Source organism: Scyliorhinus canicula, chromosome 3 (genome assembly GCF_902713615.1).
Source record: "Scyliorhinus canicula chromosome 3, sScyCan1.1, whole genome shotgun sequence".
NCBI classification, from domain to species: domain Eukaryota; kingdom Metazoa; phylum Chordata; class Chondrichthyes; order Carcharhiniformes; family Scyliorhinidae; genus Scyliorhinus; species Scyliorhinus canicula.
The window spans coordinates 254,276,133-254,291,700 of NC_052148.1; the positions used below are offsets into that span (position 1 = coordinate 254,276,133).

The 15,568-nt window shown below is 47.2% G+C and overlaps 1 protein-coding gene across 1 annotated transcript in view; it reads right to left on the reverse strand.

The window, feature by feature from the left end:
* LOC119963446 (neuronal vesicle trafficking-associated protein 1-like) overlaps positions 1–15,568 on the reverse strand; it is a 54,866-nt gene continuing 39,298 nt past the window's right edge. Inside the window, exon 5 of the mRNA XM_038792585.1 lies at positions 1–2,055. Coding sequence (XP_038648513.1) covers positions 1,852–2,055 — 204 coding nt within the window. The 3' untranslated portion in view covers positions 1–1,851. The remainder of the gene's footprint in view (positions 2,056–15,568) is intronic.

A 15,568-nucleotide genomic window follows, 5' to 3' on the forward strand; every position in this document is an offset into this window, starting at 1 on the left:
TGTCATTATTACTTGACTTTATTTGTTTTAAATAGTGAATCGGTTATACCCTCATTGCTTCATTTTACATCTAATACAAGTATAATTTTTGTTCAGATGTATAAAACACATGGAGTTCTGTACAAACAGGACTTAAATAACACCATAAACACTAAATGACAAGTATGGCACACGTTTTACAAAGCATGATGTTTTGGCACTCATTTTAATTTGTTGTATCTCTGCATCTTTTTCCCGTCCCTTTTCCTTTCATGTCCCCTCAACAGCCAATGAGATTCCAGAGAAATTGGTCTCAAGCATCCACATCTGGCTTTTTTTGTCTTGATTTTGGCACCTCTTCATTCTAAGGGCAAATTTGACCAATTGGCTTTTACATAGTTATTTAGAGTAATGTGCCATTGGCAGTAACAAAGTGAGGTGCTTATTTCCTCCTGAATTTGAGGGGGCGGGGGGGGGTGTGGAGGAGGGAATGAAGAGATGTCAAGCCAAGGAAATGTCACTGAAATAGAGCCACCATTAATTCTAAAACATATTATGCACCAGTACTGCTGAAAAATAAACTTTTTATAATACCTGGAGATGACATTGTGTTTCATTATCAGTAAAAGATTTCATTTTTAAAAATTGACATGGTTTGAAATAATTCTCATACACTATGTTTTTGATTTTTTTTTCTGCGCAAATTCGGCTTCTGAAGAATCTGCTCCTATCCTTTCTCGTCAATGACTGCAGAAGTTCTAACGCCTGGATGTCTTCCTGGGGGAGGCAAAAGTATCCCAAGCACCACTCAAATCCCGAGCAGTCAAGGCATGTGCACCTTTCAGAAAATAGCCCCTCAGGATATGCCCTGGAATGGCAGGAACCACCAGTCTTAATACAAAAATGTGTTTTCTTCAGAATTTGTGACTGGCATAATATCTCACTGTGTCATAAGAAATGAGACAAAATGATTGTTCCTGCAAAAGTAATATTTTTGGCTCAGGCTTCAGAATGTGGTCTTGACAAATTCTGGGGAGGTGGGGGGGAGGGAGCTCTGCTTTGCTGGCCATTGCCAATATGTGACAATAGTACCACATCATCACCTAATTGAGCATTGCTTGCCACTCAAGGGTGGTGAAAGTGACTTGCTATACAGAAGACCAGAGCGTAGAACGTCATGACCCACCTGCCAAATTTGCTACTCCATAAGTGACCCCAATTATAAGTTTCCCTCGATCCGGTTTCAGCTCGTATCAACACCGCTGCATCAGAGAGAATGAAGTATTTTATCCTAAATAGTTTATTTTATAAAATCTCTCACTGTTTTCATGTTCTAAGAAAAACAATTCACATTATAGTTTATCACAGAACCAGAGTAATATTCTTTGTTGCATGTGCTAATTTGAAAACACAAGAGAAATTTGCTAATCTAACATACCATATGATCAGTTATCCATTACTCACTACACAGGACTGGTTTGGAGGTGACTTTGCCCATTTTTAAAAGAAGACAGCATAATTAATATAAGGGTGTTTGGTTGCATTTTTAGAAGATCTAGCCAGAGAATTGGTATGTGGAGCAGGTCTTTTCTACTTACTTATTTTCACATCCACAACCTGAGATTAATAAAAGTACGGCATTCCTAGCTGGATGTCCTAATAAAATGAGACAAGCATGCCATCTTGCAAAGAATTTCATTAACACTTACAAATAACATGAATAGAATGAAGAGGAGTGGAAGAAAAACTGAGCTGGACCCAATTAACAAGTTCTCTTCCATACCTTACTAATGTCAGTGCCTTGCACATTAAGCAGCTAATGTTGGTTCCTGTGGTGGTTTTGGCAAGGAACCACTAGTTGGACCTGGTAACCTACTCGGCTGTTTTGCCAGCACCTTCACTTCCCTTCTCCGACACCTTCTCCTCGGAGAGTGCAGCCAGCCAGGGTGATACCGAGCGTGAAATGGTCTGTTTAGCCAAGTTGTAGTGGTTGATGACGGTGTAAAATCTTCCCCGAGAAACAGAATCCTGCTCCGAGTAGTAGGTCTCCAAACCAGCTGGAATGCAGCGGTTATGCTGAAGAGAAAGAAGCGACAAACAAACAGGAGATAATGCTTAATCCACAGGTTGGTATCAGAGGGAATAACCTGTGCTGATTTGTAATGCAGGAAACCGCCAATTGACGTTCAGTGAAGTCCACAAACCTCAGCATGATAATGACCGGCTAATCTGTTTTAACCTGCTGGTTGGGAACTCTCCTGCTCTTCAAATAATGCCATGGAATATTTTACGTCCAGCTCTGGAGCCAGGCAGGGTGCTGGTTTGAGGTCTTATCTGACAGACAGCAGCTCTGACAGTGATTTACAGCCAAGGTTATGTGCTCACATTTGTGGAACGGGACTGCAACCAATAAGCCAAGCTCAAAAGGTACTACCACTGTTCTCAGTTTTGAAAGCACGTGAACTGTCTTGAAGCTATCGGTCAGATTTGCCAGCAGCTCTGCAGTCATTCCAAGAACAGTGCTGCAGTGGCCAGAGGAGGCCTGAAAGCAAAGGAACGAGGTAGGGTCAAGGGAGGAGGAGGGCACGAGGAGGGGAGATTTGGGTCTCAGGGGATAGGTGGGGGGGAGGGAGGTCCAAAGGTCACTGGGCCCTAAGGGGGAGTCTATCAAAACTTTTCATAATTTTAAAGACAAGTTACCCCACAGATCTTCTGACCCAAGAGAAGAGACCCAAACCGTTCACATTTTCTTGATCAAAAACAAAAAAAGTGCTGGAAAAACTTCAGCAGGTCTGGCCACATCTTGGAGAAAGAGAAACAAGGAGTTAACGTCACACGTCCATCTGATTGTTCTTCGTGGAACAGTGATACTGGACTCGAAACGTGAGCTCTGTTTCTATCTCCACAGATGCTGCCAAACCTGCTGGGTTTTTAGGGCAATTTTTATTTCAGATCTCCAGCAACACAGTCGTTTGTTTTCATCTTTTCTTAAAGCTTCTTCACCTTTCAGTTCTAGTATCATCCTCATGAATCATTTCTGCAGCGTTTCCAGTATTTCTATATTCTCCATGGCTACCAGAACTGTACACAATACTCCAAATGTGGTTTAAGTAAGGCTCCATTTAACATCTCTACCAGAACGGTATACAATACTTCAAATGTGGTTTAAGTAAGGTTCCATATAACATCTCTACTTTTTAGTTCTATCTATCTAGACATAAAACTACCCGTGTGCTTTTTCTTTTTAAATGGCTTCATTTGGTGCTCCTTCCAAGGGCCGGTGCAGTCTCGATGGGCTGAATGGCCTCCTTCTGCACTGTAAATTCTATGATTATCCTGAGTCGTCACGTTTAGTGATTTGTGTACTTGTGCTTCCAAATCTATTTGCACCTCTGCCCCATTTAGATTCTTAAGTTCCTAAAATGTAACGACCTTTTATTTTTCTTGTCAGGCAATGAGCCAGGATTCAATTTTGACCATCTACCATGGCGCAATTCGAGCCTGGGCACCCCACAGACCATTGCTCTTGGTCCGTAGATTACACGTTCACTGACCTATACTACGAGGCCACAGGAGGAACCCTAAATTTAAATTCCACCAGCTGCTGTGGTGGAATTTGAACCCATGTCCTCGGGGCCTGAGCCTGGATTTCCAGATTACCAGCTCTGTGACATTACCACAATGCTACTGTCACTCCAAAGCGGGGGAATGGCACCAAGTCATGATGCTCATTTGGAGAACCAGTGCAGACACGTTAGGCCAAATGGTCTCCTGTGTCGTAACAATTCTGTGGTTCTTATCAAAATGTGGGCAGCACGGTAGCATAGTGGTTAGCACAATTGCTTTACAGCTCCAGGGTCCCAGATTCGATTCCCAGCTTGGGTCACTGTCTGTGCGGAGTCTGCACATCCGTGTGTGCGTGGGTTTCCTCCGGGTGCTCCGGTTTCCTCCCACAGTCCAAAGATGTGCAGCTTAGGTGGATTGGCCATGATAAATTGCCCTTCGTGTCCAAAATTGCCCTTGGGTAGGGTGCTCTTTCCAAGAGCCGGTGCAGACTCGAGGGGCCGAATGGCCTCCTGCACTGTAAATTCTATGAATTCTACACACTTACGTCGCAGTTCATTTTTGCCCAATGACTTAAAGCTGCAAATTAGTGTCTTGAGCATTTTTTAAAAAAAAATAACGATTTTAAGAACAATAGAGATACTTTAAATTAGTTAATTTTACAAAATGGCTGGGGGAGGGGCGGTGATGGTCACAAAGAAAAACTGCTGAAGTGTACTTTGGCAGCAGAAATCCAATGTCAGTTCGCTCCTCAGTCTGGCTGCTCGTCCTTTCTCGTGCCAATATATAGACCAGTGTCACAAAAATGAAGTGGATTATGGCTGAGTCTCGCAGCATCTTTCTGGCACCGACTGAATTTAGAAAATCGCAGCCCATTTCACAAAAGCGAATTTGCTGAATCATGGAATGTGGCAATCCTAATTAGGTGGTTGTGATGGTAACTGAATTGCTCAGTGGGCTTTTAATGACACATAAATGTAATGAAAATGTGAACGTTTTTCATTAAGTGCACTGAGGCAGTAAAAATACATTTCACTAAGAATAATAACTGCTATAAATTTTATAAAAAATACAGTATAACCATACTGCACATCAACACAGGCATTAGGGCCATTCAATATTGTAATTCTCCCTATCCCTGCATTGCATTGCCCAAGTGGAAATATAATTATGCTCCTAAACTTCCATGTGGAGTCTTCTCTTTCCATGTCATGCTCCCAAACACTAGATGATTCACACAAACACACAAAATTGGAGCAGGACATTTAGCCCCTCGAGCCTGCTCCACCAGTCATTAAGATCATGGTTGATCTGTTTGTGTTTCTAATTCATTCCTATCTACCCCCGATAAGCTTTGATTTCCTTGCCCAACAAGAATCTACCTACCTCCATCTTACAAATATTGGGCTAGATTCTCCGTTATTGGGACTATGCCCCATGCCGGCGTCAGAACTGTGGAGTTTTAGTCCTGAAAATCCTGGATCAAAGGGACATGAATTCACAGCCCTGCAGGGGGCTAGCAGGGATCCAGCCCTGGGGGGGGGGGGGGGGGGGGCACGGTGGCCTGGCCCACAATCGGGGCCCACCGATCTGCGGTAGGACCTGTGACGTGGGGGCGCCAACCACTTCAGCGCTGGCCTGGCCCTCGGAAGTGTGGAAGATTACGCAACTTCCGGGCGGGCCGACGCCGGAATGGTTCAAGCTGCTCTTTGGCGCCGGTACAGCCAGCCCGCCCGCCGGTTGGGGGAGAATCCCAGCCTACATTCCTCTCCCTCCTTTAACAGTTTTTAAACAATCTTCAAATCAATTTACTTAAACCCGCATTCTAAATAAACATTATACACACCAGTTAGACATTTGGAAATCAATGTCGTGATTGTTTTAGATGAGATCCTGAGGATCATGACACTTCTACCAGTACGATTCCACTCTGCACAGTTCCAAATATAGGCTTGCATGGGATTGCTTTCTGAGTCCTGTTCTAAAGTGACGACATACTTACCTCTGCGGACGGTTCACTCCAATCCTTCGTTGATCATTTTCTGTCACCACACCTTCCTCTACAACGCATGCAGGGACCATGATCACAATACAACGCAGTCTTATGCCTTGACAGCTCATTCACAAACTCGGTCTGTCACATGTGAAGGAATGGTTATGGTACTCTGTTTCTGGTACTTAGGTCACGTAATAAAGTTATTTCTCTTCCTTGCATTTCTATTCAGCATCCGGAGTTCCATTATTTTGACCCAGCAACAGTGAAGGAACAGCAATATATTTCCAAGTCGGGGTGGTGAGTGACTTGGAGCGGAGCCTCCACGTAATGGGGTTCCCAGGTATCTGCTGCTCTTGTGCTTCTAGATGGTACTGGCCGTGATTTTGGAATGTGCTGCCTGAGGAACCGTGGCAAGTTCCTGCTGTGAAGTTACTGTGAAAATCCCATAGATAGTACACACGGCTGCCATGTTCATCAGTGGTGGAGGGTTTGAATGTTTGTGGAAGGGGGAGCAATCAAGCGGGCTGATTTGTCCTGGATGGTGTCGAGCTTCTTGAGTGTTGTTGGAGCTGCACTCAGCCAGGCAAGTGGAGAGAATTCCATGACACTCCTGACTTGTGCCTTGTAGGTGGCGGACAGGTTTTGGGGAGGGTTCAGGAGGTGAGTTACTCGCCATAGGATTCTTAGCCTTTGACCTGCTCTGATAGCCACAGTATTAATATGGCTAGTTTAGTTCAGTTTCTGATTAATGGTAACTCCCAGGATGGTTTTTTAAAAATAAATTTGTAGCCCCCAATTCTTTTTTCCCAATTAAGGGGCAATTCAGCGTGGCCAATTCACCTACTTTGGGTTATGTGGGTGCAACCCATGCAGACACGGGGAGAATGTGCAAAATCCACACGGACAGTGACCTAGGGCCGGGATCAAACCCAGCGCCTCGCCGCTATGAGGCAGCAATGCTAACCACTGCGCCACAGTGCCGCCAACACCCAGGATGTTGATTGTGGAGGTTCAGCGATGGTTATGCCATTGAATGTCAACGGGAGATGGTTAGATCCTCTCTTGTAATAATAATAATAATCTTTATTAGTGTCAATGAAGTTACTGGGGAAATCCCCTAGTCGCCACACTCCGGCACCTGTTCGGGTACACTGAGGGAGAAGTCAAAATGTCCAATTCACCTAATAAGCATATCTTTCGTGGGAAGAAACCAGAGCACCTGGAGGAAGCCCACGCAGACACAGCACAGACAGTGACCCAAGCCGAGAATTGAACCCGGGTCACTGGTGCTGTGAAGCAAGAGTACTAACCACTGTGCTACCGTGCCATCCCAAAAGAGATGGGCCTTGCACTTGTGTAGCACGAATGTAACTTGTCACTTTTCAGTCCAAGCCTGGATACTGTCCAGGTTGCTGCATTTGGACATGAACTGCTTCATTGAAAAGTGGTGCTGAACATTGTGCAGTCATCTGCGAACATCACCACTTCTGACATAATGATGAATCCAGTTTTGCTCGAGCTCCTTGATGCCATACTTGGTCAAATGCTGCCTTGATACCAAGGGCCGTCACTCTCACCTCACCTCTGGCATTCAGTTCTTTTGTCCATGTTTGAACCAAGGCTGTAATGAGGTCAGGAGCTGAGTGACCCTGGCAGAATGTAAACGTAGCGTCCTTGAGCAGGTTATTGCTGAGTAAATGCTGTTTGATAGCACTGTTGATGATTCCTTCCATCACTTTAGTGATGATGGAGAATAGACTTAAAGGGCAGTAATTGGCTGGGTTGGATTTGTCCTGTTTCGTGTGTGAGTTGTTTGAATAGTTGAATTATTGGTTCTTATACTTTTCTACTAGTGTGGCCATTTCAGCCAAGTTGTATGGGCAGCTCGGTATCACAAGTGGATAGCACTGTGGCTTCACAGCGCCAGGGTCCCAGGTTCGATTCCCGGCTGGGTCACTGTCTGTGCGGAGTCTACACGTTCTCCCCATGTCAGCGTGGGTTTCCTCTGGGTGCACTGGTTTCCTCCCACAGTCCAAAGACGTACAGGTTAGGTGGATTGACCATGATAAATTGCCCTTAGTGACCAAAAAAAGGTTAGATTGGGTTAGTGGGTTACCGGGATAGCATGGGTGAGGGCTTAAGTGTGTCAGTGCAGACTCGATGGGTCGAATGGCCTCCTTCTGCACTATATGTTCTTTGTTCTATGTTCTATAAGTTAAATCACTCTGGCTTGAGTGATTTTGAAGAGCTGAGCTGGAAATTGAGAGCACGCAACTCCTTGAAGTGGTTGATGTTTGTAAACATTGGGTTACTGCACTTCAGAAGGGAGATGAATGAAGTAAGCTGTGTTTGTGGAATCTGCCAATCACAGCCCACAATCACAGAGAAATGAACGAATGACTTGCAGCTAAAGGATTGGAGGGGATTAAACACAGGTCACTGCTTTTCTCTTTCCAGGAATGGACATATGGTGCTGTCTGAGTCAGCAGGTGTATGCCTCGGTGGCGGTTACAGTAATTCTTTTCACTGCCCCTGTCTAGTCTGCTCTCTAGCTTCCAGATCGGAGTCTCCTTTCTGGAGTGTCTGTTGGGGGGAGGGGGGGGGGGGGGAGAGATGTTCCTTTTGTTAGGGGTCTCTGTGGGGATCCCCCTATCCTGGGGGGGGGGGGGGGGGGGGGGGGTTCCCCTAAATAGCGGGTCTCTAGAGGAAAAGCATCCAGTTAGGGGGTCTAAGGTATCTGTGAGGGGGGTACCCCTGTCCAGGCGGGTCCCCCCATTCAGGGGTCTCTGTAGGAGGGGACGCTTATTAAAAGAGTCTCTGTGGGGGGGCTCCCTATCCAGGGGGTCTCAGGACAGTTCTGCTATTCAGGGGATCTCGAGGGGGTCCCCCTATTTAGGGGGTCTTTGGGGACAGGTGGGACACTCCTGTAATTGGGGCAAAGAGAGGGGGACCCAGAAAATCCAGGGTGTGGGGGCTGCATGACGATATTGGGGGGGGGGGGGGGGGGTGCTAATCCACGATGCGGGGGGGGGGGGGGGGGGTGATGCTGGGGGGTGGCCAGCGGCAGGACTTCGCTATCAGACCGCCCGTTCAAAATTATGACCCAATAGCGGGATTCCCTCGTAATCCTCGGCATGCAAATTTGCTTCCTGGGAGCGCAAATCAGTTCCAATTCCGCTCCCTTGAGTCCATTCGCCAAATGGAGAATCCCGGCCCTGGTCTTCCAACGACATTAGAAATTGGTGCGTTCTCTCTTTGATTGTGCTGGTGGTAGCTCTAAACTTTCAAATTAAGTTTCCACCTGCACACTTTCATTTCCTAAGCACGTTTGGTTACGTTAGCTAATAAACGTTGTTGGGCGGGTTCTCCGTTCCCGCAGCCGGCCAATGGGGTTTCCCACTGTGCCACCCCATGCCGTCGGGAAATCCGTGGGCAACGGACCGGAGGATTCCACCGATGGAGAATTCCGCTGGTTATCTGTCTATTGGAGAGTCCAATGGTGGAATATAGATACTGAGGAGCTTCCTCCTCTCACTCAAGTTATAAAGGATAAACTGGTCTATGATACACATCTATTTGCAGCTCATAACAGCAAAGCCACCATTCCCAGATGTAGACCAGTTGGTTTGAGCAATAGGATGGATAGATTCGGAATTTGGAGGCGAGCGGGTGGTGAAGATCAAGGTGAAATGGGAAGCAGAGTTCGGAGGGGAGATCAATTGGGGAGTATGGAGTGAGGCACTGCGAAGGGTAAACGGGACCTCCTCTTGTGCAAGGATGAGCCTGATACAGTTTAAGGTGATGCACAGGGTGCATATGACTCGGGCGAGAATGAGTCGGTTCTTTCAGGGGGTAGCAGATGAGTGTGAGCGGGGGCCAGCGAATCATGCGCACATGTTTTGGAGTTGCGAACAATTGGGAAGATTCTGGGCGGGAGTGTTCGCGGTCTTAGCCAGGATAGTGGAGGGGGAGGTGGACCCTTTCGTGCCGATATTTGGTATCTCAGAGAAGCCAGAGCTCATGGAGAGGAGGAAGGCCGATGCCTTCACCTCTCTGATTGCACACCAGCGAATTTTGCTGGAGTGGCGGTCGGCATCGCCACTGGGGGTAGCGGCTTGGTTGGGTGACCTGTACGACTTCCTGCAAATAGAGAACATAAAGTATGAGTTAAGGGGCGCTCCAAGGAGGTTTGAGGAAAGGTGGGGGATGGTTGTGACCGTTTCTGAGGGGCTGTTCATCGCTGGGGGGGGGGGGGGGTGAAAAAAGGGAAACATTTGTACAGACTGTATAGTTGGCTGTTGGGAAGTATGTTTCCTGGGGGTGTTTATTCGCTGTAACCTGTTTGGATAAATGTTTGTAATAAAATACTTTTTTTTTTTATTCGGAATTTGTGATGGACAGGCCAAACATTAAAAATAATTTGTTGCCTGGTGCCTGTCAGGAAGTTGAAGCTAACTCATACTCAACCATCCATGTACACGTCACATCAGCAATATTATCCGACCCGGTGAACTGAACTGAACTTGAAACTAAGCAAGCTGTTGAGCAAATAATTTCATCAAAATGCAGATAACACTGAAGGTGGACGTGGCAATGTTACAAGAGACACACCTAAAGGCGATAGACCATACTAGATTGAGAAAGGGGTGGGTTGGCCAAGTATTCCGCTCAGGGCTGGACTCAAAGACCAGGGGGATAGCGATCTTGATCAATTAACGAGTGCCATTTGAGGCAGGGAGAATAGTGTCAGACACGGAGGGGTAGGTACATAATGGTGAGTGGGAAGCTGGAGGGGGTGCGGGTGGTACTCATGAACGTATATGCTCCGAATTTATGTGGAATTTATGAGGCGGGTATTAGGTAAGATCCCAGTCACATAACTTGATCATGGGGGGAGATTTTAGTACAGTCATTGATCCGGAATTGGACCAGTCAAAATCCAGGACAGGGAGGTGCCAGCCGCAGCAAAGGAATTGAAGGGGTTTATGGAACAGGTGGGGGGGGGAGTAGACCCATGGAGGTTTGCACGGCCAAGGGCGAAGGAGTTTTCTTTTTTCTCCCATTCCACAAGGTATACTCTCGCATTGACGTTTTTATTCTGAGCAGGGCTCGAATACCGAGGGTGGTGGATACTGAGTACTCGGCAATCGCAGTGTCGAATCACACCCACATTGGGTGGATCTACGGGTTAGTTTGGTAAGAGGACAACGCCCGCTATGAAGGCTGGATGTGGGGTTGTTAGTGGACGAAGGGATCTGTGGGCGGGTGAACAAGTCCATCCAAAACTACCTGGAAAAAAAATGATCCGGGGTAGGTCTCTGCAGCAACAGTCTGGGAAGCTTTGAAGGCAGTGGTCAGAGGGGAATTAATCTCGATACGGGCCCACAGAGAAAATATAGAATGGGCTGAAAGTGATACGTTAGTGGAGGAGGTACTCCAGGTGGACAGGAGATACTCGGAGGCCCTGGACGCGGGGCTACTGAGGGAGCGGCAGAGGTTACAGGCGGAGTTTGGGCTGTTGACTACAGGGAAAGCGGTGGAACAGCTGAGGAAGGCAAGGGGGCGATTTATGAGTATGGGGAAAAGGCTGGTAGAATGTTAGCGCACCAGCTCAGAAAAAGGAAGGCGGCCAGAGAGATAGGGAGAGTAGAGGTGGGATTACTGTCCTGGACCCAGTGGGGGTGAATAAGGTGTTGAAGGACTTTTACAGCAAATTATATGAGTCGGAACCCCCGGCTGGGGTGGAGGGGATGAGGCAGTTTTGGGAGAGTTGAGGTTCCCGAGGGTGGATGAAGATCTGCTGGGAGGGCTGGGAGCCCCAATTGAAATTGAAATAATTGAGGGCTGGAGGGCATGCAGCTGGGCTAGGCCCCAGGGCCGGATGGCTACCCAGTGGAATTCTATAAGAAGTTTTCAGAGATATTGAGCCCACTGCTGGTGAGGACATTTAATTAAGCAAGAGAGAAGGGAGTCCTCCCGACAACAATGTTGCAGACCTCGATTTCACTGATCCTGAAACGGGAGAACGATTCGGAGGAATGCAGACCATAACAGGCCAATTTCTCTATTGAATGTGGTCGCCAAACTGCTGACACAAGGATAGAGGATTGTGTCCCGGGGCTGATAGGAGAAGACCAGACGGGATTTGTAAAGGGCAGGCAACTCAAGGCCAATGTTCAAAGGCTTTTCAATGTTATTATGATGCCCTCAGAAGGAGGGGAGATGGAGGTGGTGGTAGCGATGGATGCGGAGAAGGCTTTTGATCGGGTGGAGTGGGATTACCTGTGGGAAGCACTGGGAAGGTTTGGATTTGGTGAGGGCTTCCTTGACTGGGTGCCGTTGCTCTATCAGGCAACAGTAGCGAGTGTGCATATGAACTGGCTGAAGTAGGGGTATTTTAAACTACGCCGAGGGATGAGGCAAGGGTGCCCCCTCTCCCCTCTACGGTTTGCTCTGGCCATAGAGCCATTGGCCATGGCGTTAAGAGCCTCTAGGAACTGGAAAGGGCTGGTTGGGGGGGGGGGGGGGCTGGAGCGCTGGCCTTGCTTTACGCAATGACCTGCTCTTGTATGTTTCAGACACGTTGGAGGGATGGGGGAAGTTATGCAGATCCTCGGGGAATTTGGTAATTTTCCGGGGTATAAATTGAACATGGGGAACAGCGAGATGTTCGCGATCCAGGCAAGAGGGCAGGAGAAGAGACTGGGGGAGCTGCCGTTTAGAATGGTAGGAAAGAGCTTTCGGTATCTGGGAATCCAGGTGGCCCGGGAATGGGAGGCACTGCACAAGTTAAACCTATCCCGGCTCGTAGAACAAATGAAAGAGGACTTTAAGAGATGGGACATGCTCCCGCTATCACTGGCAGGGAGGGTACAGACCGTGAAAATGACGGTCCTCCCCAGATTTATGCTTGTCTTTCAGTTCCTCCCCATCTGCATCCCAAGGGCCTTTTTCAAGCGGGTGAATAAGATTATTTTGCGCTTTGTGTGAGCGGGTAAAACCCCGCGAGTGATGAAAGTGTTGCTGGAATGCAGTCGGGGAGAGGGTGGGTTGGCGCTGCTGAACTTCTGCAATTACTACTGGGCGGCTAATATAGCCATGATTAGGAAATGGGTAGTGGGGGAGGGGTCGGTGTGGGAGCGGATGGAGGCGGCGTCATGTAACGACACAAGTTTGGGAACACTGATAACGGCACCTCTTCCGTTCCCGCCGGCCCGACACTCCACAAGCCCGGTGGTGGTGGCAGCTCTGAGAATCTGGGGGCAGTGGAGGAGATATAAGAGAGTGGAGGGAGCATCAGTTTGGACCCCGATTTATAATAATCATCGGTTTGTACCGGGTAGGCTGGATGGTGGGTTCCAGAGATGGCAAAGGGCAGGAATTAGGAGGATGGTGGATCTATTTATAGACGGAAGCTTCCCCAGCTTAAAAGCCTTGGAGGATAAATTTGAATTGCCAGGAGGGAATGGGTTTAGGTATCTGCAGGTGCAAGACTTCTTGAGAAGGCAGGTTCCGGCCTTCCCGCTGCTGCTGCCACAGGGGATACAGGACAGAGTAGTCTCCATTTTTTGGATGTGAGAGGGGAAGGTTTCAGATATTTACCAGGAACTTTTGGAATCGGAGGAAACTTGAGTGCAAGTGGGAAGACGAGCTAGGAGGAGAGATAGAGGCGGGTCCATGGGCAGATGCCCTAAGCAGGGTTAATACATCCTCATCATATGCCAGGCTTAACCTGATTCAAGGTAGTCGACTGGGCACACATCACGGTGGCTCGGATGAGCAAGTTTTTTGGGGTAGAGAACAGGTGTGCGAGGTGCGCGGGAAGCCCAGCAAAACATGTCCACTTAGAGGGTTTTGCTAAGGCAATGTCCACGGTACTCAAAACACAGGTGGTGCAGAGTCCAGAGGTGGCGATCTTTGGAGTGTCGGAAGAGCTGGGAGTTCAGGGGGCGAAAGAGGCCGACGTCTTGGCTTTTGCCTCCCTGGCAGCCCGGAGACTGATATTATTCATGTGGAGGGACTCAAAGCCCCAAGTGTTGAGACCTGGGTTAGTGACATGGCTGGGTTTCTCAGTCTCGAGAAGCCGTTCGTCAACTTTCTCGGGGAAAATTAAAATGTCAGCAGAAGCAGAATTCCAGGGGTGGGTGGGGGGGCGGATTGTTGTTTTATGGTTGGGGTGTGTGAAGATTGGGATGGGGGTAGAAATTTTGATGGTACCATGTTTATGTCGCTGTTATTATTATTATAAAAACTTGCAAATACCCTAATAAAAATATATATTTTTTAAAATGCAGATAACACATGGTAAAGATTTAGTTTGAGTACAACAGCCTTGGAGGGACATGGCTAAGGCTTGCTTTATATGCTCAGGGTTTCTGTCCATGCTGTTACATTACTCACAGCAACTCTAAACATATGGCCATTTGGCTGATGGGTTTAAAAGATATACATGGGCACCATGCTGACTCCATCCAAAGCCTATTTAAAATTAACAGAAGGAAAAAGCCACACTGCAAGAATCACTAAAACAGACCACCTGTATGTTAAATCCAACAGTCAGTTCTTTCCAATGATCTTTTGGTTGCTTGTAGAGGTGAACAATGCAAAGAAAGTGAAGTATAAAATGAGACACTCCCCAGAGGCACTGTCACTCAGATGAAATGTTAAACCAAGGCCCTGTCTGCTCAGCTGAGTATAAAACATCCCATGTCACTATTAACAGAGGAACTCAAGTGTGTTCCGGCCAATGTTTCTTCCTCAACCAATATATTACCACAACAGGTTAACGACACATTTATCTTATTGCTATTTTAAAACTATGTAGACCTACATTTTGAAAACAGAAGGGGCACCTATTCAGGCAGTCTCCGGGGGGGGGGGGGGGGGGGGGGGGTTGCGGGGTGGTAGCCGCGCAAAAGGCACAACAATGTTTTCCTGGCCTCTCTGGAGCACAGCATGTGTTCAAATCTCCCTAAATATGGCAATGTTGAAAATTAATCAGTCTGTACATACCATTTAATTATTGGACCTCTTGAATGCAATGTCACACACTCGAACCAAGAAAAAGACAACAAATCTTTCAACACTGACAAATATAGAACACGCAAGAGCAGAAGATGGGCAGAATGCAAAAACCTTTGCAAATATATAGCCAGATCGTTCAAAATGATCACCTTTCCAAGTTCGACTTCCGGCTCGTTCTGAACCTGTTGAACGTGGCTAGGATGAGACTAGGCACAGAGGATAATTCCCCAGCATTTCTTGGTTAAGGAAAGGGAAAATTACCCAGGGTTGCGCTCCTGATCAATATCTTCCAATAGACTTGTACGTTCGTGGATACTGGGGCAAAGACGGGATCAGCTTACATGTCCCTACCTCTCCCAAATTGCAAATCTGCTGACTCGCACTTCTATTGTGACCACATAAGTGAGTTACTGGGCGATCACTGGCACCCCTGAAACCATATTCCATCAATTATTTAAAAATTTCACAAGGTAAGATAGAGGGGAAAGAATTATTGAGAAAATGACAAGCATTACTATTGCCGTCATGTATACCACCGATTATTTAGCACATTTCACACAAATCTTCCCAACGTCCTTCTCAGGAGTGTGAGGCACATAAGCAGATATTAGAACAGGCGACTGAAAGAGATAGCCTTCAAGGAACATCATAAATGGAGGAGTGGGAGAGGTCTGCAGTCGGATTTCAGAATTTACGGCCTGAACAGCCAATAGCATGGCTGACAATGGTGCAGCAAAGGAAATTGGAGATGTACGAAAAGCCAGACCTGGTGTGGAACGCAGAGATCTCGGAGGGTAGTTAGGTTGGGTGTGGTTTGCAGAGATAGGGTGAGATGGGGCCATGGAGGAATTTGAAGATAACTATAAGAATTTTAAAACTGAGGCCCTGCTGGACTTGTAGTCAATTTAAGTCTGAGAGATCTGGGGCAAACGGGACTTGGCACAAGCTAAATGCAGCATGTGTTCAAATTCACACTGATCATGGTATTATCAATGGGCTTTTTAC